The sequence below is a fragment of the Nesoenas mayeri genome (assembly GCF_963082525.1).
Source record: "Nesoenas mayeri genome assembly, chromosome: Z".
Classification (NCBI taxonomy): Eukaryota; Metazoa; Chordata; class Aves; order Columbiformes; family Columbidae; genus Nesoenas; species Nesoenas mayeri.
Window position 1 is genome coordinate 7,973,342 of NC_137542.1, and position 23,269 is coordinate 7,996,610.

Below are 23,269 nucleotides of genomic sequence, written 5' to 3' on the forward strand. Positions count from 1 at the left end.
ATGTGCTGGAAGGGCTAAAATCACAAACCTCTTGAAGCTTCAAAAGGAAAAGAGCAGCCTGCTCTAAATATAATGTGTTTCACAAAGGATAAAATCACTCTGCTATTAAATTAATCGAAGATGTTACTTTTGATTTATACCATGGATGTGTCTCTATACCTTCACAGGCATACAGACATACAGGCAGACACACATATACATTCACCTAAGTGCACACGTTGCCTTTTAGCCAGACACAAATTAAAACACATCAATGAAAGTCTTCTGGAAACCATGGGTAGCCCAGGGCACTGCAACACTTTCACAGAAAGCAACAATAGCTAACACCAAATAGAAGAAATCCTGGGAGTTTTGCTGTGTTTTTTACACTGAAAACATGCCTACATCCTCACTTGCCCACTATCTAATCCTGCTGCAGCTCACTTTGGGGAATTCACCAGTGGAGATGCACTGATTACAAGAGGTCCTTTAATTTGCACATCACCCTGTGCATCTTATTTGGTCCAAATCCTCCCAGAAGGAGGCAGTGGATCAGCTGGCTGAGAGGACAAACACCTGTTGAAAGGAAGATCAGAAGCCCAAAGCCACACAAGTCTCTGCCCCTTTGCAATGAAGAAACAGAGTTGATAGAAAAAACAGCCAAGGGACTGATCAAAGTAATCCTTTCCATTGCCCAGAAAAGAAGAGCCTTGCTTCTGAATTTGCAAAGTGATTGGCAATGCTACTTCAAGGAACCAGCTGTGACAACAAGTATCCTCTGCAGCAAAGAGGAGCTAATAAGGAAGTCATCAGTTCAAAGAAACTGGATATCAGGGGCAGCCCAAACATGTAGTATCAATCTTTTCAATGCCATGTTCATTGCTGGTGTGGAACCTGACTTGTGCAAACCACATATAAAGGAAAACGTTCACCACCAAAAGCAGGCTTCAAACGCAGACCAAAATAGAAAGATTTTTGACATGACAGACAAGGCTTACTTGTTAGTTTTTGGGTGTATATATAGACACAGTATTTATGCGCAAACTATTCTTATCACCCCATCAGGCAATTAGATTTTAATAAGGTAGCAGACAGAAAGCAACATAAAACACACAAGTGAATTAGACTTTATAAATGACTCCAGCTTTCACTGCCTTTAACTGTGCCATACATCAGAGGACTTCTTGGTAGGTTTTAAGTGTTTTCTATGTAAATCAGGACTTCTGCATGACAGAAAATGTCTCATGTTCTTGTACCATGCAGTCATGTTCAACAGTTGGACTTGCTGACGCTGGAGATGTATTCTACCTGACTGAAGTTAGTATTTCTCATGGCCTCCAAGGTGTTAGTTCACAACTTTAGTGATGACTCTCTCTAGCCACGGTTTCTGCAGTTCATTGCTCCTTTTGTGGCACTGCTGTCTGCTAGTGCTTCCTGCCTTATCTCATGGGGTGGTAGTGGGATTTCTCCATAGGACCTTTGCTTCCTGTTCAACAAGTTATATGAGGAGCAGCTGAGGGAACTGGGGCTGTTCAGCCTGGAGAAAAGGAGGCTGAGGGGAGACCTTATCACTGTCTGCAACTGCCTGAAAGGAGGCTGGAGCATGGAGGGGGTTGGTCTCTTCTCTCAAGTAATAAGTGATAGGACAAGAGGAAATGGCCTCAAGTTAAATGAGGGGAGGTTTAGATTGGATATTAGGAAAAATTTATTCACAGAAAGGTTTGTCAAGCACTGGAACAGGCTGCCCAGGGAAATGCTGGAGTCCCCATCCCTGGAGATGTTTAAAAGATGTGTTGATGAGGTTCTTAGGGACATGGTTTAGTGCTAGAGTTAGGTTAACCATTGGACTTGATGATCTTGAGGGTGTCTTCCAGCCAAATGATTCTATAATTCTACGGTTACTGCCGTAAAGTTTCATCAGCTCATTCAGACCCAAGGTGATATTGAAATATCCCCTCAACAAAGGGATCCCACGTCATCACATGCACCAAGGAACAAAGTGAGGCAGTCAAAGATGGATTTACAGATTCTGAGGTGTTAAGTATTTAACAACCTGTGCTTTGGCATTTGAGAGGTCTCAGCAGCACAACTCAGTGGGTACCTGCTGGGCTAGATCCAGTGCAAGGAAGTGTGAAGGCTAATTGCTCTTTAGAAAATAGCTGTTTTTTCTTTAAAGAGAAATGTGCCCAGTTGTATGTGGAACTATGTTGATACATATGTCATACTCAGCTGCGGTCTCAAATCTGAAATCTTGAATAATACTCAGTTGGAAAACCCCCCGGAAGTTTCTAAAGACCAGACTCTAAAGACAAAGGCAGCCTTCTGTGTTTTAAACCTGTTTTAGATATGGTTCCAGCAGTCCTAATAAAGCTTTTGGCTAAGTGCTGCTTGGACAGTGTTGAAGACATTCAGTTAACAGTCACTTCGTCATTTGCTACAAGGAGAAGCCAGTCCCTTCAATGCAACTGCTGTACACCAAAAATATTTTGTGCAGCTTCTGTTTCGGTCTTTGTCTATGTGAAACATTTAAGCTACAAAATCACATGATTTCTTTATCCCAGAAGCCTCTTTTTAAATTTTTTTTTTTTTAATTTTATTTTTTTTTTAACCTATTAATAGCATGAATTTGAAACTGGAAAGCATCAATGGGATTTTTAAAAAAGCATATTTAGAGACAAGAATGCTATGATCTACTAAAAATACTCCCTCTTGGGTGAAATGTCAGCATATTTTATTTAAAACAGGAAAGCTGGTAGCTTTGATGATTTTGGCTCTCCTTTTTAAGATTATAATTAAGGCATTTGTTAAATACTATGCTGAGGTATCCAGACAAGAAGACTGTGAGAAATGGAAACATTTATAAGAAGTATTTCTTAAAATTCAGAGGATCTACTTGCCAAGTTGTTGAGGTTACATATATTTATACAATACAATACAATACAATAGGCAAACAGGCAGGCACACGTCAGGGGACTGTGTGCAACTGTCCCGCTGTTCGGGAAATATTTTCTCCATTGCCAGATGACTGGCATAGTGTTGAGGCAATGGGCAGGGGTGGAAGAATCTCTCACCTGCTTCAAGCAAACCTTTCCCAGGGTATTTTCATCAGAAACCAGGAGGGAAGGCTTTGGCACACATAATGATAGCAGGGGTGGGCTGGGTGTAAAAGGGAGGTGGTGGCAGAGCTATGGTGGGTGCTTGGGCACAGCTCCCGGGGATGAGACGGCCTGGTGAGGCAGCTAGCATCGAGGCAGTCCAGCCCATTGTAAACCAGAGGCAGATGTGGCTTGGAAACAAAAGGCTGTTCGTTGCCATCTGTCCTCCATAGCTACGAAAATTAGGTTATGCTTCTAGAAAAAAAAAACCAAAAACCTTGCAGAATCTTATCCCAGGAAGAACAGGAGTTGTTTCTCAAATCTGCTAAAAGGAGAATGCTTGCATGAGGCTGGAGCTCGAAAAACACTAGCTGTGTGAGTTACGCCTGCTCAACAGTGTTCTGCATTTGTTTTACTTTACAGTCTGTGATTAAAATGGCCACAAGCTAGTATTTCAGCATTGCTCCTCCTTCATTGTCTGTTACGAGCTTTAACTCTCTACTGCATCTTGGAGCTTCTTTATGCACCAAAGTTCTGCTGTATGATTAGACATTGTCAAAATGACAGAGGGCTCCAAGAGTGTCCAAATATGCTATTTTAACAATACAGGCATTTGTACTGCTCATTCCAATACTGGAATGTGAGTATGCTGTACATTCAGAAGACACCACTCGTATAAAACCAGCTATGCTATGTGCAGTTTGATATAAGTATTCCTTCATTTACTGCAATAGTACGCTTTCTTCAGGGCTAAATCCTTCAGCAGGAATTAGATCATGTCATTAAAAAGGCTCTTGGATACTGAAGTGGAAAGGGCACTGAGCTTGCAATGCTCTAGGTCACTGCTTCTCTCAGGTGATTTGGTTTCTCTGCACATAAGTGAGATTGCAGAGATAACTGGCAGCTCCACGTCTGTTTTGTTCAAATGTGAAAGGAAAGCAGAGTGACTTCTGCACCATGCAAAACCGGGAAAAATCCAGGTCATGATTCTGTGAATGGATCATGGTGAGAACAAAAAAAAGTGAACAGATGTTGAACAGAACTAAAAGAAATCATGCCAGATGTTTGAATGCAGCAGACGCAGTAATGGCCATAAATGTGGTACACAGCTCCCTTATGCGCTATTTATTCCAGTTTCGTGCTTCAGGACAGTAAAGCCCAAGGGCTTTAAGTTGTTTACATTTAGTGCTAGCAAGGAAATAATGCATAGTCCCTCAAATGTGTATAGTAGAATTAATGCTGTATTGAAGAAAATCTTTACTTTCAATGCTGCATTTTGTTTTAATGTTGCTTCAGAAGTTTAGGTATTAGGGAACATTTTATTGTAGTAAGTAAATCTTTTTAGCACCATTTTCATATACCACTATGCCCATTACATGCCACCTCTGGAGTCCCTGCTTGTGAAAGGTGATTAGTTCTGCCCACCAGTCTTGCTGATTTCGGACCTAATTCCATAAACATTGCTCATAAAGAATAACACATTTCCAGTCCCACATGAAGTGTGCTGATGTCTTAACCTGAGGCCCAGATGCACTTGCCAGTTTTTCCATTTGACTCTTTATGACAATAGAAAAGCCAGTTCTTGCTGTGCTGCTACCTTTTGAGGTAGTTTCATCAAGCAGTTTTGGGTTTTTTTCTTGTATTTACAAGCGGTTAGAGGGGCAACCAGTACTGTTTCTCCTTAAGAGCCGTGCTTGTTAAATGCAGCACTTCTCTGGCAGCTGAATAATTTTCAAGAAAGCTGATAATCCTGAGGAGAAACAAAGGTCAAAAGCTGATGCAAAGTGGCCTCCTCCAGTAAAGTGTGCCTGCTTTTGAGAAACACTACTGGATGTTGACCATTCAGGGTAATGATGCTCTTTTGTGCCATGCAAAATGGGCAATAATGATGCCTGGTGTAATTCCACTGAAATCAGTAGTGCTGCATCAAAGGCACTTTCACTGAAATCTATGCCAAATTGAAGATTTGCCAAGTCTTCAGGTTTTGAGTCTTGAAGACCACCAGACGTTAACAATTTAAAGCTGGAATTACTTTTTATTATGAAATTATTTACTCCCTACATGCATTCAGAATTTCTGTCCTGGAAAAAAAGGTGAACAAAGGACACTGGTTCTTCATATTCTCAAACCTGCATATAACAAGCCCATGCCTTGCTAAGAGAGTGCAATAAACCTCTTACTTCACCTGGCAGCAGTATAGTCAGATATTAGCCTTGAACACTCCCATTAGGATGTCAGCGTAACAGGTTGCATTTCAGATTTGCTTCTTGCATTTCAGAAAACTCCCTTGATACAAAAAGCTGAATTTTCCAGGCAGATCTGGAGCCCTAGAACCAGCTTTGAGCTTGACTTTGCTCTTCAGCAGCTACCTGGAATCCCCTGACCAGGGACTGCAGCTTTGTAGGGCAGCGGATCAGCTACAACAGAGAGGGTAGCAGGGCCTGCCCTGCCTGTGCATGCTCCTGAGGATCTGCCTGGGTTTTATCACAAAACTGAGTTTGCAAGGAGCACAAGTGCAGGAATGACCACCGCTAAAACTCCTCTGGGATTTCTACGTTTTCCTTTCTGCCTTGTTCCCATGGCCACTCCCAGCACTACATCTCTTGCTTGCTATATTTTTAGGCAGCTTCCTCTGCTATCCAGCTGGACCTAACCCAGCTAGTGTAGGTTGCCCAGCAGGTCTGGGTCTGACCTGCTGGTGCACAGCACAATTGCCAGCATTAGCAAAGAGGTTACTGGGACGTGTATCGAGACCACAGAAAGATTTGTTCATTTGCCAGCAGGCCTTGCTTTGCCTTTCAGAAAATAGAAATGATTTTTCTTTTGCATGGCTGTAGTGTGAACAGGCATATTAACGTTAGATGCCCTTAATCATCTCTGAATAAATACGCTAAAGCAGAGAAGGGCTGTAGGCATAAGCAGTATGACAGGCAGGTCCATCTTGAAATAAGCAGCTCCTCAAAATGTATTCCCGCATGATGCTGTAGTTTTTAATTTTCCAGTAGGTGAACAAAACAGTACAGCTCTTTGCCCAGACTGATGCAGAGTTTGCCTATGTGGGGTTCCAGTGCAAGAGAGTCTGCTTGCAAAACAAAGAAAAGATGTGGTCCTCAGCAAACACAAAATGTTTTACTCTGCTGTAAGATGGATGTGGCTTTGTACAGCATGGACTGTCCCTGCAGCAGAACAAGGAGCCATTTCCAGCTTGCTGGTGTGATCTGGATTTGCTTAGCGGAACTTTCTGTTGCCTTTCCAGTGATCTAAGGCACTTGTTCTAGCCTAAGGAGCATGTCTGCATGATACACAGATATTGACTCAAACATTGCCCAGATTAGGGAATTAAGTCATGCTGAAACACTTGCATCTTGATTGTAGTCTTACTTCAGTCACAATGTCATAGCTAACATATGTACAGTTGAACAGAAAAAAAGTATGTTAGCTGGTGGAACTTAGGCAGTCCAAGACCAAACTGCATGTTTATAGAGATGATTAAATATTGTCCTGTAGAGTTGCAAGTTTGTTCTTATTCTTTGTTCAAGAAATGAACAAAACATTTCTTAAAAATATCTTAAGGAAGTGATGTCTTAAAAATTTTTTGAGACCCATACATTTAGACTGAGAGTTGTAAACATTTTGCAGCAGTTGGTTAATGTGCATTCATCACACAGAACATTAAAACACATTAACTAACCTTTTTCTTGCATGTTAAGACATTCCCACTGTAATTGACAACCTTTCGTCACTAGGCATAGGAGAGTGATGGCTGAAGCTCTTCCAAAGATTCTTCTCAGCCACACAGGTACAGGTCACCATATCACTTGCCTGAGTTTTCCCTTCTCATAAAACCCTTACTACAACAGGCTCCTGACCTGTTCCTCAAGTATGTTCCACTGCTCCTCAAGTATTGTTTCAGAGCTGCTCAAAAGTTTTTTGGTACCTCCAAGGCAATCTGCCCATCCAAGGGACTGGTGTCCTGCTCATCCCTGAGGACCCTGTCTCCTCTTTCCCTGTAGCTCCTGGGGTGGCAGAGGTTTGGTACAGCACCAGTGAAGCACCGGACTGAGGGTGCAAAGGAGGTGCATGTGGGGAGATGAGTAAACAATTAGTAAGTAATGCAAATAAATAAAAATAAATGATGGCCACTGTTACAATAAGCACAACCTGGAATCATGGGAGCCAAAAGGCTTTGCAGAGATAATCTTTCTCCCTTGTTTGTTTGCTGTAGTTGGTATATTTGACAGCCCTTCAGCTCCCCTGAGTATTTACGTACTTAGTCACTGCTTTTTCTCAAAGCACATGTTCGACAGAGTAACAGAGCAGACAGGAACATGTTAAATGGTGCAATGTGACCATGGAAATGGGTGAGGGAAGGCTAAGGTAGCTGGTGTGATTTGCATTCACTTGGGAGGGGCTAGATCTCACATGGGTGCCTCTGTGGTAAGGTGAGGGGATGCGAGAGCACAGCTGCAGCGTAAGCTGCGTGCAACTAGAGCTGCAGATGCACGGGAAAGGCACATCCATGGCAAGTACCTGAGGGACGAGTGCGACGATAGCTATAGCTCCATGAAGGTCTCATGCTTTGTCTGAAAACTCTCAGGAACAGAAATCACAGCTGTACAGATAGAGTCTCAATTAGGAATTATTTGAGGGAAAAAAGTGCTGATTGTTTTACATCCTGAGAGCAAGCTTCCCATCCATTAGCAAGATCACCAGTGTAAATATTTTGTGTGCGTTGCTTTTAAATTGTTCAGGTCCCATATTTTATTTAACTTTGTAAACTAAGTAGACAGTTGTTTTCATACAAAGATGAAGAAGAAGAAATAAACCCCAAGACCTTTTAGCTGCAAGGAAACCCATCATAGCAAGAGACATTGTCAAGACTCCGTGAGAGAAGACATGAAGTGATCTTGCTCAGATCAGTCAGCAGCCACAAAGCCCTGGTCTGTACAGACTTATTTTGCTGGAGTGCAGCATAGATATGTCCTGATATATGGTAAGAGTTTCTAATATTCTTTAAACACTTGAAATAACATTGAGACAAAAACCAACAATACAATGAAAAATGACTCAAATATAAGCTCTTTTCTACATCTATTTTCTACACATACAGGATACCAGGAAGTTCTACTTGAAGTAACAGGTCAAAACAATCATGCTGATACTAAGGTGAAGAGCTGGGGTTTATTTTTCAGTATCTCTCTTTTGGAAGCCTGTTTAAGATTTCAGGCTTCTTCATGGCAGGATGATAATGATGGCTCTGGTGAATCATTTGGCTTTTCACTTGTGGTGAGAATAAAAATAATAACAAGAATAAACAAAAAAATAACTGCCAGTGGCTGCTCCAGGAGCAAGAGGAGGGATGAGGGGACCAGGCTGTCCCAGCAGGCACACACTGGCAGTGAGAGGACACGGCCTGCAAAGGTGGATGATGCTGCAGTGACAGCACACGTGGTCCTCATGATGGTGGCCTGGCCCGGGAGAAGGTTTCCCAGGGAAGCCGTGGGATCTCCATCCTGGGCAAGAGTCCAAATGTAGTGGGACTGAGTCTGGGCAGGGAAGCAACCTGTTTGTCTTGGTGAGGACAGGAGGAGGCCCCCAGGGTTCCCTCACACATAAATGACTCAATGACTCCGTGAGAACATCTCTGTTTCCCAAGGCATTTTGGAGCTGGAATAAGAAATAGTTTCAAGCTAGTTGAAGTTTCTGTGCTTTGTGTGGTTGGACTGAAAAATGGAGTAAGACCTTCTTTTACAGATAAGACACATGGCAAGAGTTTGATCACACTTTTACTTCCTGAAGCCAGAAAGTTAAGTGTGACTTGCTTTTCCCCATGAGTACTTACTCCGTGTTTTCAAAAGTAGTAAAGCATGGTTTTGAGAGAAAACAAACAAACAATAAAACCAATCAACAAAAACCAACCAACCAAACAACTCCCCCCAAAACCCCAACTGCTCTTTTTGGAATAGTTAACAATCTGAGATTTTGAAAATAGGCAAACCTCTCTGCCCAAAACAAATAGGTTTTGCAAGTTATCATCATTACTACACAGCCACAGTTGCTCTTACTATTATCTTCTGAAAGAATGATTTCCTTGCTACATTCAGTCTGTCCTCAGCTTCAGTTCATCACTCCTTCCCACATACACACATCAGTCAAAAGAGACAAAAAGAAAAGCTATTTTTCAGATATTTCTTTCTTCTCTCATCTTAAAAGTTCTTGGATTCATTGTTTCACAAAGCTAGGTTCAGGTCATGTGAATTCGTTTTTGAGTACCTATCAAGCCATTAGGCGAGGCTGGGGCTGAAGTGAGATGTAAACATCCTCGAGCTACCTTGACACAGTCTGGCTAAAATGAAAACTGCCAGAGTGGCAGTGATATGCTCGAAGGACCTTATTACCAGTGGAAATGTGATCACCAGTTTTGATGGGTTTCAAGGAAGTCCTGCCTGAGTGGGGGCACTTGCATGGTCAACCCAAGACAACCAGTTTGAAGTACAACTCACACAACAAGACCTTTTTCTGAATAAAAAATTCTGGCAGAGAGATTATACCAGAATAATTACAATATATTCAGTTGCATGGCAATGACATGCAAGCAGATAAGAGACATGAGTTGAAGGACTAAAGCTTTCTTCCCTTTAGGGTAGTCAGTGTAGCTGGCCTGGAGAAAATATTATATTATGGCTGAAAGATTTTAGCTGGAGATAGATATTTTGTTTTTTGATTACTTGAAAATGTATAAGGATTTTTGAAATCCCTCCTTTCCAAACACTACCTCCCAGCAAAGATATCCTAAGGTTTTGTATAAATCAGAAAGAATTAGTGCCCTAAATGCTTAGGCAGTGCAGTCCTATTCCCTCTCACACACCCTTTCTGGCCTGACAAATCTTAGTTTCTCTTCTGGATCATAAAACAGGCTAGCAGAGAGGCAGAGAGCCTCTCACAGCTTAAATTCCTACAAGAGGTGGGCTTCCCAGGGTAAGGTGAGCATCAGCCCAAAGATGCTAATGCACAGAAAGTGAAGAACAGGAGTTCCCTATGGTCTGAAAATTGAAATTTCTCTCCAAATTAGCACTTAACATCTCCATGTCTCAGAACTGTGGTTGGGAAATGGAGATGGCAGGACTTTACAGTCTTGCAGGGTTGAACTGCTCTCCAGTACATTAAAAACAGATGGTGAGCCTGGGACTATCGTAGAAGACATGATAGACCAAAAAGAGTGCTTGACTTTTAATGAGAATAGGTTTTGGGGGGTATTGTGCTGACCATGTAGAGAATTGAGACTGTTCATGACATGAAACATTTTTTGTGTGCTTGACTGAGTCATCATTCAGTTTAAGGGTTAATTTACTTGGAAATCATAAAGGAATTCAACATAAAGGAATAAACAGACTCTTTCATTCACAAAATCTATCTCTGTTTTTCCACAATTGCAAATATATAGATATATGGATAGATAGATCTATTTATGTTCTCTCACAGCTGTTATTTTAAGACCAGTATAAATTGAGCATGGCAATATAACTGTGGAGTAATAAAACTAAAATTTATTTATAACTAAGATATTTTCAGCTAAAACCATACCCTAATAAAATCTCTGTAACATAAAAATATTTCCTTTCCTTTCCTTCAAAGTAAAGGCGTAATTATGTTATGGATAGTGTTCATGAACTGCAGTCTTTAAGAAGCAGGTATTAACAGAAATAGGTCCCTAATATTTATATCACTCCAGAAATAAAATTACTGTGGTAAATGCATTTATTATAATAGTTTAAGTAACAGCAGAGAAGTAATTTTTCATTCAATTAGGAGGTTTTATGCTGTTTATTTCCAGCCAACACCAAACAGAGCTACAGTAAACAATTATAGAACTTCTGTTGAACTAACTACAGACACAGCCAGATCTTGGAAGAAACACTTCTACCCTATAGTTAATTTGAAATAGTAAACATCTCCATTAAAACAGGCCCACCCAACTGCTGCCTAGCTGAACAAGTTCTTAAAAGCAGCTGTTGCTTGTAGGTTATGCCTCCAGTGCAACTAATCAACCAAAATAAATTATTGCCTTCCTCAAGAAACCACATCATATTGATGGATACTGCAGACAATGTAGTATTTGCATAAGGTGAATTTTGCCTGCTTTTCTGATTTAAAACTGTAGAAGCTGGTGACAACTGCTGTTTCCACAGACATTGCAAGCCCTGCTTGTAAGAGCATGGCCAGTGAACTGACAAAACATGAAGATTAAACTCTATCTACTGTATAAAACAAAACAAAACACATCTTCTGTTATGCAAAAAAATAAGGATTATTTTGGTATTAAACATTAAAGCAGGTGGAAGGTAAGGAGAGCTGTTGTAAATTGCCTCTTATTAGAACAAAACTGCATGTTCAGGCTCAAAAACGGGGCTTCAAAACAGCTTTATACCTTTTCCAACACCAAGGGCATTTCCAATGAAGCATCTGATTGCAATGCAGACAAACACACCTCCTTCGTTCAATGAGGTTCCCCGATGGCCCTGAAATACCACATGGATGCTCCATCCCACCAGTGTCCCTCCTTCAGTTCACAGAAGAGGTGACATGGGTTTCACTGTCAGCAAAAATGGGATTCGGATTTTAGAGACTAGACTACTCTAGATTCTCTACCAATCCAGACTTTCACACTTGGAGGGTTTCACTTGATTAGCTCAGAAGCTCACACATACCATTTACAGCTGAGACACGTTTTTGTCCTGGTGTCCTCAGCCATGAAACCATTGGTTTCATTCTCAGGAGCCTTTGCAAAATGTGTTTCCAAATCCTTGTTCACATTCAACACTGACATTGACTAACTCTAGTGTTCACTGGGCTGTTCTGCCTAAAACAACAGGGCAGTGGCTGCTGTTCCTTCATTGTCAGTCAGGTATGCAACAAGGGAAAAATCAACAAATTGGTAGCAGAATTAAGTCATTTTGCCAGGGGTCTAATTGGCATCAGCAACCTGAAAACTGTAGGTAATCCAGCATAAACATTTGCAATAAGCTATTTCTATTAGATATTTTTCCTATGTGAATAAAATTGCCTGAAATTAACAGAATCCCTGTAGCTTCCAGAACCTTTATTAGGTAACAAAACATGCTATTTTACACAGTGTATTTTAAAAAGAAAATCACTCTGGCATTCCTCAAAAATGAACCAAACCCATTGAATCCTGGCACAAATGCCTTCGGGTGAACTCAAGCTGTAACGCTTGTGGTATCAACCCAGATACTGCAGACATAGGATTAACCCAGATATAATTTTCAAAGTTTTCTCCACAGCAGATTTTAATGAGCACTGTTACGAAGTCCTTACGTTATCCCCTGACATCAACAACCCCACAGCTCTTTGAATAAAAACATGGACTTCGTAGGCAAGCCTGGTCTTTTGACCTGGATTTAGGTCTTGCACAGAATTACTTGGTCCACATAACTCAGGAAATGAACCATGTTCTATTTAGCACTTCCAAAGGAAAATGGATACACTTCTTTTGGGCTGGGGAGCCATATAAGACTGAAGGACTACATTCATAGCAGACTTGTAGAGGCTTAGAGGTTCAGAGAAACCAGGGTGAAGTCAGGGGGAGATGAGGGGCGGATACACGGTTTTTCAAATTAACAAAGCGGCCTGGCAGGCCAAATACCATTTTTGTCAGCACCCACTAAGCAACCAGAACACTGAACAAAGCATGAAAAGAGAAATACCCTCAGCCAGTGGCTCTATTTTCTCTCTTTTTTTTTTTTTTTTTTTTAGCATGGGACCTCCCCCTGTTTAGGAGGGGCCTAGCAGCAATGAGGATGAACTCTGCAATCCCAGATAGACCTCTGCTAGCACCTCATCCAGGTGTCCCAGCAGGCAGTTGTTTGTTGGTACAGGCAGCTCCTGGAGCATCAGTCATTGTGACCACCCCAGCAGAAACAACACACTTCTCCTCTGATGACAAGTGATGCCACTGAATGGAGAGGCAGAGAAACTCCTATCACATCTTGATGCCCATCCTCGCACCCAGCATTACAGACCTTAGGTCTGGCTGTACTTTTAACTGAGAAAGCTGCCATTTTAAGTTTCTGTGCCCTGGTCTCCCCTCAGCTTCCTGTGTGGTTACTGCTCTTGCTCCAGGCTATGAGCTAAATAATGAAGGGAAATAGTTAATTTTCATGTATGTCACTCAAGAAATCTGTGCAGCAACACTTATACCAGCTGAGGGGCTGAACCCACTGCACCACCCTGAAAGGTTTTACCCCTCTACCTATGGATGATGATAAAATTCAGGTTAGCAACAGCTATATCAAAATAAATCAGATGAAGTAGAGACCTGCCAGAACTAGCGTTACAAAAGGCTCTGCTTAAAGAATGTAATGAAAAAGCATAATTCAGTCAGCTTGGAAACAGTTAACATGATAAAAAGCAAGCATCATGAAGGCACTGTAGAGGCATCTTACTGCCCTGCTGCATCAACCCACAGTTGTCGGAAGAAATTCTCCCTTGCCTGCCGCCAATGGCAGCCTGAACGAAATGGCAACTCCTGTTGCCCCACAGAAATGCAATCACATCATTGACTGATAACAACAAAGACAATGTGTGACATCTACAAATTTACGGCGAACCCGATGGAGCATTTGTGTAGGTTGCAATCAATTACCTGGGCTTAACTGCATTGTGTTTACCAGAAAATGAGGAATAATTTACAGAACATGATGGCTGGGGCTTGGAGAGGCAAGAGAAGGATTCTGTCTGTACCGTAACTTCAAGTCTGGTCTCCAAGTGCATGCGTGGGCAGAAAAGATATTCTGAGCTCCATCTCCCCACGCAGGTGCACTGCTCACACACACACACATACTATTGCACAAGCAACCTCAGTGTCTTATTTTTAAAAACGCAGCCCAGCTCACTTGCTGCAAGGACAAATTGTCCAGTCCTGACCATCTTTTTCAGATACGTTTTATTAACTGAAATTCCTTAGGCTCCTCTACTGACTGAATCTAATAAGGTTTGACCCACAAATGTGCACTGGTTACAAAAAGATCACATGTATGTTTTTGTCCTTCTCTTTGCTATGCACAAATGTAAAGACAAACTCTCCTAATGACAAGAAGAATAAATAATAGAAATAATCAGGATGGCTTTCAAATGATGCTATCTGCAGCTGCCATGGAGTCCAACAGAGACTGGGGTTGCTCCTCACCCTGTTAAATATCAAGGCACTTCTCCATGTAGACACACACATATGCATCAACACCCTCCCTACATGTGCATACATGCCCATTTTATTATGCTGCGTATGCCTAATAACTTCATCCTACAATTAAAGCTTTACACACATACACACACACACACACACACACACACACACACACACACACACACGCACGCTAACTAACACCCTGTCTGCAACACACACGCACACAGAGAAAACCTAATGACAGGCACCAGAAAAATCCAACGCAGCTCTGCAGGCAGAAAGTGTTCACTGAAGCCATGCAGTGCACACCCAATCCACAGCGACTGGTATCTTATCATTATGTTAAGAAAAAACAGTGTTTAATAATACCAGCACCACTGTGCTGCTGGCGCTCACACCCTCCCAATTCCATGCTCCCAAGCCGTTTCTGCAACATGGTCCTGTGCATGAAGCACACAGAATTAAAAGCAGACAGGACACGATCACTGCAAGAGATAGGCTCCGGCAGTGAAAGCTGCTTCATGTCGGAGTGGGCTCTTCCCAGCTTTCAGACGTGTGATCTGCATGTCTAATAATGAACAGATTTAGTCAATCCATCATTTCTGGCATCAGTCCCTTACCTTGAAATGCTGCAGCTGAAGTATCTGGTCCTCAAGCTGTTGTCTCTTGCCTTCTATTTCTGTCTGCCTTTTCCTTTTCTCCTTGGAAAATAATTTGAAAGAGAGAGAGAGAGAGAGATCTCATCAGAAAAAACGGAGGCTTTAAGGGTAGCGGATTCGTAAGAGCATGCAAGCAGTTGAACGCATCTATACAGATTTCACCAGTCCCATTTCACCTGCTCCTCTGCCTGCTGGTATGCAAACAGCAGCGTCCTGGGAAGACACCAGCCCCAGATGAGCCGGTCGCTTCGCCAGCAGGAGAAATTCTCCTCGCCTGCTCCCGGCAGCCGGAGCAGCAACAGAGTGCACAGTCCCAGAGGAGGGGAGAAAACAGGCATAACAGCAGAGAGAGAAGTTAAAGGGACAAAGATGTGCTTTTGTGTTTGAGATGCTGGGGCAAAAAACACGGATTGGTGGTGTAATTGTGTGACAGTAAGGGCGACATGAAAGATGTGGGTGGCATCACGGAGGAAGGGAGCCAGGCTGCAGAGAGTGTTTTTCCCCAGTGAGGCTGGTGGCAAAGCTTTCCCTGGGCTCCATGAGGAGAAGGTGTTTCAGCCAGACTGCATGCGGTTTACCTGCAAAGAATATGGGACAGATAACCCCCAGCTGGTTTTGCTTAAAATTCAAGCCACCAGCACAGACTAGCAGCTGGTGGCTAGTCCTTGGTGGCACCAAGGACAGCACAGATATTTCCACAGCAGAGGGTTTTCATGGTCATGATCATGAACGTGGCCACTCACTCGGGCCCAGGGTTCTCCCTTCAGCAGGCAGCAGGTTCTCTCAGGTGTTCCAAGAGGAGAATAACCTGCTTTACTCCTGTGCTACACCTTCCTCTTATGAAGGATCCACTGTTTTCACAGAATCACAGAATGGTTTGGGTTGGAAGGGACCTCTGGAGATCATCCAGTCCAACCAACCTGCTACAGCAGGTTCACCAGAGCAGATCACACAGGAATGTGTCCAGGCACACAGGAATGTCTCCAGAGGAGACTCCACAACCTCTCTGGGCAGCCTGTTCCAGGGCTCTGGCACCCTCAAAGTAAAGAAGTTTCTCCTCACATTTAGATGGAACCTCCTATGTTTCAATCTGTGACCGTTGCCCCTCATCCTGTCATTGGGCACCACAGAAAGGAGTCTGGTCCCATCCTCCTGACATCCACCCTTGAGATATTCATCAGCATCAGTATCAGCATCCCCTCTCAGCCTTCTCTTTTCCAGGCTGAACAGACCCAGCTCCCTCAGTCTCTCCTTATAAGAAAGATGCTCTGGGCCTCTGATCATCTTCACAGCCTGCTGCTGGAATCCCTTCAATAATTCCTTGTCCTTGGCCTTCTTGGCCACAAGGCCACATTGCTGAATCATAGTCAACCTGTTGTTCACAAAGACTGCCCCGACTTCCTTCCATCAGTCTTCTGCACCTTGCAAGGAGCATTTCTCCTCACCATCCCCAGCCAGGACCAAGTTCCCTCTTTGGGAAATATTTTCTCATTTTTGCAGCCAAGACAGAAACACTGAATAGTAAATGTAGGCAGTGAAATAAGTGTACCAGCCTCAGTTTTTACGGGAACAACAGTTTTTATTCCCTTCTGGCGAAAGCATGTTTTTGTTATTTAAATATTTCATTAGCTGTAAGGTTGGACTTAAAGACATTTGGGGATTCTTTAAATCCCCAAAGTAATTTCTGTCCCATTTCTAGGTGCCCTACTGCTGCTCTGGGAATCCTCCATTTTTCAGGGATTTCAAACCTTCATGCCTCATCTTCAAAGGGCATATCATTAGATGCTGCCTATGCAGAAATTAATTGTGTTTATATTGGACTTCAAACCAGGGAATTTTGAGTGAAAGCACTACATTTATGGGGAAGATCAAGATCAAGATTCTTTTTTTTTTTTTTTTTAATGCCAGGCTCACTCAAAACAAAGCAAAACATGGAGCTAGATAACTGCCTGAACCACCATACTGAAGAGTGATCCATCAGAACAGTGATGGGAAGGCTGAAATAATCAACCCCAAACAGGCAACGTAGTCAAATGATGAATTTGTCAAGCAGTTCTGTAATATACTGAACACTTACATGCTGATTGTTTGTACATATCTGTATCTACATACACACACACACACACACACACACACTTCACTGTCTGAAGAACGTAAGAATATTACTGCTGAAGAAAAATATTACTGCTGAAGAAATATATTCTGCTGAAGTTGTTTTGGAATAGGATAATTGGCTTTTTGGATAACTAAAATGTCACAAAAGGTGCCTGTCTTCAGCAGAAAACTTGACATCTCATTTCTCTGTGCATGCAGAGGACAAGTTTGCATTTGTGTGCACACACATATAAAATTCATGCATGTACTTTTAAAAATCTGTCTTTATATAAAATTAATAGTCTGTGGATCATCTATCCTATCACTTTTCCAATTCTTATCTCCCCTTTGCATTTTTTAATGGAACAGCACATTGCATGGCTCAGGGGCTAAAAAACCCCGATGTTGTCCAGGGCTCTCTCTTACCATTTTCTCCATTCTGCAATATTAACAGTGTACTTTGGAGACTGAAAAACAGAATTTGTTCTTTGCTATTTCCTCAACTATCTGGTCAGCCATGCACCAGAATAAAGTAGTTCTAAAAGCTGTTCCAGTTGATGGCCTAATATTCTCAGAATATGGATAATTCTGCCCTGTTTGTGTCAGGCTGGCAAGATGACAGAATATTTGGATTTAACACGTGCTGACATTAACACCCCACATATGAGAGTCCATAGGCCAGCATAAGGCACCTACGTCTTCACAGTAACTGACCTACATTTTTATGTGTGTATATAAATACATATGTTTTTATACATATATATGATGGAAATCATGACAATACCTCCTCTGGCTGGTTGTGTCATGCCTTATAATGGATGCGACAAGACAGCTTTATAAAACATAGATGGAAACGTCTTATCTTTGTGAGAAAGAGAAAGCACTTAGAGTATTTTCCCTGTAGGCAGTAACACAGAAGGCACTAAAATACTTGAACTACTTAATAACTAGTGGGCTTCTGTGGAGTTAAATTGGAATATTGCTCACATTGCCATTTTACTGGCTTTCAGTCAGCCTCTGCCCTCTGATTTTGCATCACAGCTATGGCTGAGGAGTATGACAGCAAAAGTATTTATTTTTCTCTGAATATTGCATGAGTCACAGCATTGGTAATTAGCTATCAGGATGTTTAACCATCAGGTCACTAGACCACATTCAGTTTAGGTTTCTCCCAGTCACTGAAGGTTGTTGACTCTATGTGTTCCTGCTTTATATGGGTGTGTTCTGAAAAAATGTGGTAGAAAACTGGACTGGCTGATAAAAATCTCACCAAAATCAGAATGTCAAGGATTTTACACATTCAGTAGATGAAACAAGCACCCACTTAAGCAGGCCCCTGATTCAAAATTTTACTGAAAACATCGGGATGTAAAGCATATTCTTACACATGGACATTCATTAAGACACTTTTCTGTGTTGAAGCAAGGAAATGTTCCCCATTATTTTGTTCAACTACATGTAGATACCTTTTTTCCAAGTACGCCTGTTAAGTTACTGATTTACTAAGGGTTCTGGCATGACAAAAATAAAGTGCTTGCTTTAAACAGGTTCACTCCAGACAGCGTCAGTGAAATGTATGTCCTCTTTCTTTTCTGCAATGCAGGGAGTAATCCATCATTGCTCCAGCTAGTAATTAACACTAATCACCTCCAAGAAGTGACCCTCAAGGACATCCTTGATGTCCTCCCCAGGCAAGGATACGCAGATCTCCAGCCATAGTGGGGAAGCAGGAGCAAGGAGGGTGTTTGAGTGAGATGACCAGATTTGTACTATTCCTGCACCTTTTGAAGGAGGTATGACTAGGATGCAGAACATGTGCACACCCGGTTCTTTGAAGCAATTCCATAGACACCAAGTGTTGGTTTTTATTTTTGCAGGACATGAAGCAATCTCAGAAACCAGTTCGAAAAGAGGTGGAGAAGACGGGCCCTGAAGCCAGCTTTGCTGTGAATGCGTTAGGCTTAAATGAAAAGACTTGTATGTATCTATTTGAGGTGTGCTACTTTTGTAAGAATAGAGATACTTGTTGTGGAGAGCTACCTTTCCAAAATGGTAGAGGAGTACCATTTAGGATGTATATCCAGGGCACTCTGAATATTTGGGTTATTAATAAGAAAAATAAGATTCAAACATTACATCCCTCCCTTCACTAAAAATAATAGGAAAACATAAGCAAAAGTACTTGAAGTACTTGTTGTTGTGGGTTTTTTTTGTTTTGTTTTGTTTTTTTTTGGTTGTTGTTGTTGTTTTTATTTTTTTTTACTTACAGACTCAAATGATGGGAAAAAGAACATAGGTCAAATGGTAAGGTTACTCACATCCTGAAATCTGTTCAATGAAAAAAGAGAATTGTACTCAGACCTTCACTTGTGGATGTTCAAGATGGAAAGCATACATTTTATTTCTTTTTTCAAGAAACTTGATTTCAGAAAGGAAGTAATTGCTGCTTAATGGTAAAGGTGTCCCCTTTTCTGTTTTTAAAAAACAAAACCAAATATATCAGACAATTGGTAAGAGATTTGGAAGAGAGGAAGGTGTCAGGAGGACAACATGGAGATCTCTAAAATCATGAGAGGTGGCATGGAGACAACCAGAGAGTGTCTACTGCTCACTCTGTCTTCCTCTGTAAGAAAAAAAAAGGGCATCAAGTGAAAGCAGATATGGCAGGTTTGAAGCCAAGGCATGGCTCTGCTGTGGAAGTCCCTGTCTCGGGATGCTGAGCCAGAGGGTGATGGGGGTCCCCGGGGAGCCTGGGTACAGCCAGAGGGAAGGAATATCCTGACAAACTGACAATACCTCTGGGTTAGGAGGCCCCTCAACCACAGATAGGTCTGAAGGTGTTTGCAAAGTTTCTGTATGCTCTTCCTTCCCTCCTGTTCATCTTGACAACACTGATTTTTCATTCCTGAGAGAAGGGGTGCAGGATTTTTGCCTGAATCACATGTTACGTTTGATCAAAATAACCCACGATCTAGTGTCAGACTTGTCAAACCATTCCAGTCAAAAAAACCCAAACAACCACAAACCAACAAGAAAAAAAATAACACCAAAGCAAACATAAGACCTTGAAAAAAACAAGTTACACCAAAATGCTTTTCTGTGACACTGCAGTCACAGAGGACTTCAATTTTCCATTACAAAATCATTTTTGTCATTCAGAAATCTGCCTGCACAGTAAGGGAAGTGATACAAAGGTTATTCAGTTCACAGAGTCATAACTGTTTGCGGAGAAACATGCACGTCTAAAGCCATGTAAATCCTCCAGGCAGTAAGGCCTTGCCAAAGCCCTCTGCTCCCCTTGCACAGGTAGAAGCACGTGATTTATTTGGTTTAAAGCCAGCTCAGACATGCGGAAAGCACTTCATGGAGCAGCACAGAAACTAAACACTGTTTAATCGACCTCCCTGGGAAAACACATGCCCAGATCTGATACCAGGCTGAGGTTTATGGTGGAGATATCCAGAAGAACATGACGGGAAAACCAAAAAAAATCCCCTGCTCAACAAACCTGATGGGCAACTTGTGAGGTTTGAAGAGATGGGCAGCATGACACTGGAGGAGTTACCACCGGTAGTTCCAGTGAATAAGCTTCCTGTTGGCTTCATTCTGCATGCCAAGCAAGTGTCCAGCTGGACATGGGGGAGCGGGTGAAAAAGAGTGAACTCCTGTCTGTCATGTCAATACAAAACAAATGCACCTCAAAATGGTACATGTGGAGGAAAATTATAGCCTGTTTCAAAGCAAGGAAAACAGTTACAAAGAATTGTCATCAGAGAATCACATGAATTTCTTCAGCAAGACATTAATTTCTCCACTCTGCACAGTTGGCAGATATTAATCCCTACTTATTTAAAGCTCACACATTTTAAGGGCAGCAAGTGAAGAAACAAACAAGCAAAAGAGCTGCTGACACCTGATTTTTCTGTTGCCAGTTCAGGGGCATCCATAACTCCTGGGGAGAAGGAGCACCTGGGTTTTGCTAACAGTTTCAACCTGTAGTTAGCATAATCTGAAGAAACTGGTCTTCATAGAAAATTAAAATTTCCACAGGATGGTACTTTAAATGACCATCTTCACTATGGCGACTTCATAGATTTCAGAAGTGAAGCCAAATGTGTAAATGTGTTTCCTCTGCTCACAGGAAAGAAAATATTAAGACATGAGGCTAATTATTCACCCATCTTTTTTTTTTTTTTTTCCTTTTTAAAAATATATTTTCCCCAGCCTTTTTCGTTGTTGTTTTTTTCATTTTTTTTTTTTCTCTTTCCCCCACCTGCTTCATTCCTGTCTGGTCAATTCTTTTATTTTCCTGCTGTGTTTGAAGAGTGTGAAACTCTCCTGACAGCAGCCATCCCTACCAGTTGCAATGATGTAGCCCAGTACTGACAGCACTTTGCAAAATGCAGTTCCAAATGTTTTCCGCTGTTATAAAAGCGCATACAATGGAAATCACAACACCAGAAGAGGCAGGACGCAGAACCAAAGCAGAATCACTGTTACGGCAGAATAAACACGTCAAAGACTGGTAGCAGGATGCTTGCTCCCTTTGGATCATCGATGCCCACTTCCATTACCTGCTGCCAGTACAAGAAGGTGGAGCTTACCGTCCTGTCAAGTGTATCAAACTAAATCACCACATGCACTGGCATGACTGTGCTCGGTGAAAATCTTGTTGTTAGGGGTAGCCACACAGCTCCGTAATTGCAAGCTGGAGGCTTGTCTGGTCTCCTGTTTTGAGTACTGAGAAATATGTGTCGTTTCAAATTGTGGGAGATGACTCCTCCTGTAGCTCTTCTCCTACTCTGCTCCCAGGAGAACCAGAGTTTGTTTCTGAGATCCACTTTTCTCTGCAGTGACACCATCAACACCACATAAATGTGAGCTATTGGCTTTGCTCCTTTGCTTTCCTGTAAGACCTCCTCTGTCCCAGTCCCCTGAAACCTGTAGCCAGCTGGCTAAGCTTTGTTTCACTTAAAACACGAGCCAGGGACAATTTCCCTGTGTTGGTATACTGGAATCTAGCTTCCGAACTTAAGGAAACTGCACCCTGTGCTCCTATGAAGCATCTGAGAAACTGCCATCCTTTTTCACTCTTACAGTCTCCCTTTGCAGGAGGCTCATTACATACAGCATAGATTCATGATTTTGAATGTCCTAAGTGCCTAGGACCATGGTGGCTCATCTTGCTGGACCCTCTCCATATCTGAACAAAGCAAATTGCACATTGGAAAGCTCTAGGTGGAATGCAGGGACAGCAGGAGTACAAGAGGCCACTGCAATGCTTTCTGTGTATCTTCCATATACTCACGTATCTTATGACAGAGCTATTTCCATCGGTGGCAGAATGCAAACCCCCCTCTCTCCCCCTCCCTCCTTCAGTATGGAAGGAATAGGCACATCTCCCTCTCTCTCTGCTACTTGAGGCTAACAGCTCTTTTGTTTGGCCTCAGAGCACCCTGGCCAGGGCCATTAGGAGAAGGGAGTGCCGAGGCGCCAGGGAGCTGCTGGGTGCCTGTGGCCAGTGTGGGGGATGTCTGGAGGCTTCAGGGGCACCCACAGCCAGTGTGGGGGTGCAGAGAAGCTTCTAGAATGCCTACAGTCAGATCTGATCAGCCAGTATAAAAATGGGATTCTCGTTGAGACTCCGCCTATTGTCGCGGGTTTCTCGGAGCACGAACAAGATGCTGCCGCTGAGAGCCCCCCTCCCCGGGATGGAGACTGTGCTTGCCTCGCCACCACGGCTGTGAGTAAAACTTCTCGCAGGATTGCGAGTATATTTATACTTTCCGTGCACATATGCACGTGTAACTTTCTGTGCTCAATATGAGCACGTGTAACTTTCCGTGCTCAATATGAGCACGTGTAAAATTAATCCTTGCATAATCGCAGGTGTATTTTCCTCCCATGCTTCCCCATAAGCGTGTGTAATATTCTGTGCACATTTGCAGGTGTAAGTAAATTAACCCTCGCAGAATCGCGAGTGTACACTTCCTGTACTCACTACGGGTACGTGTATCTCTTTAAAATAATCCCACACCGTGTTAAGGCAAGTGTGTACTTCTCCGGGACTCAGGGACGGCTCCAGCATTGTTTTGGTGAAGCCACGTGCATGCACTGTGTGGACCGCCTGTTGTATTAGTTGCTGCCCCTTAATAATTTTCCTCAGCTGATATCCGAACCTGTATTTAAGTCACTTTTGGAGTGCTAAAACCCTGTTTCTCACTGGTTTAATAAAAGTT

The 23,269-nt window shown here is 42.4% G+C and overlaps 1 protein-coding gene across 2 annotated transcripts in view; it reads right to left on the reverse strand.

The window, feature by feature from the left end:
• Window positions 1-23,269, reverse strand: part of LOC308051645 (paralemmin-1-like) — a gene marked incomplete at both ends in the record, with an annotated part of 123,585 nt that overhangs the window by 62,538 nt on the left and 37,778 nt on the right. For both annotated transcript variants that reach the window (XM_080362206.1, XM_080362205.1), the window contains one exon: window positions 14,898-14,978. In XM_080362206.1, coding sequence (XP_080218332.1) covers window positions 14,898-14,978 — 81 coding nt within the window. The remainder of the gene's footprint in view (window positions 1-14,897; window positions 14,979-23,269) is intronic.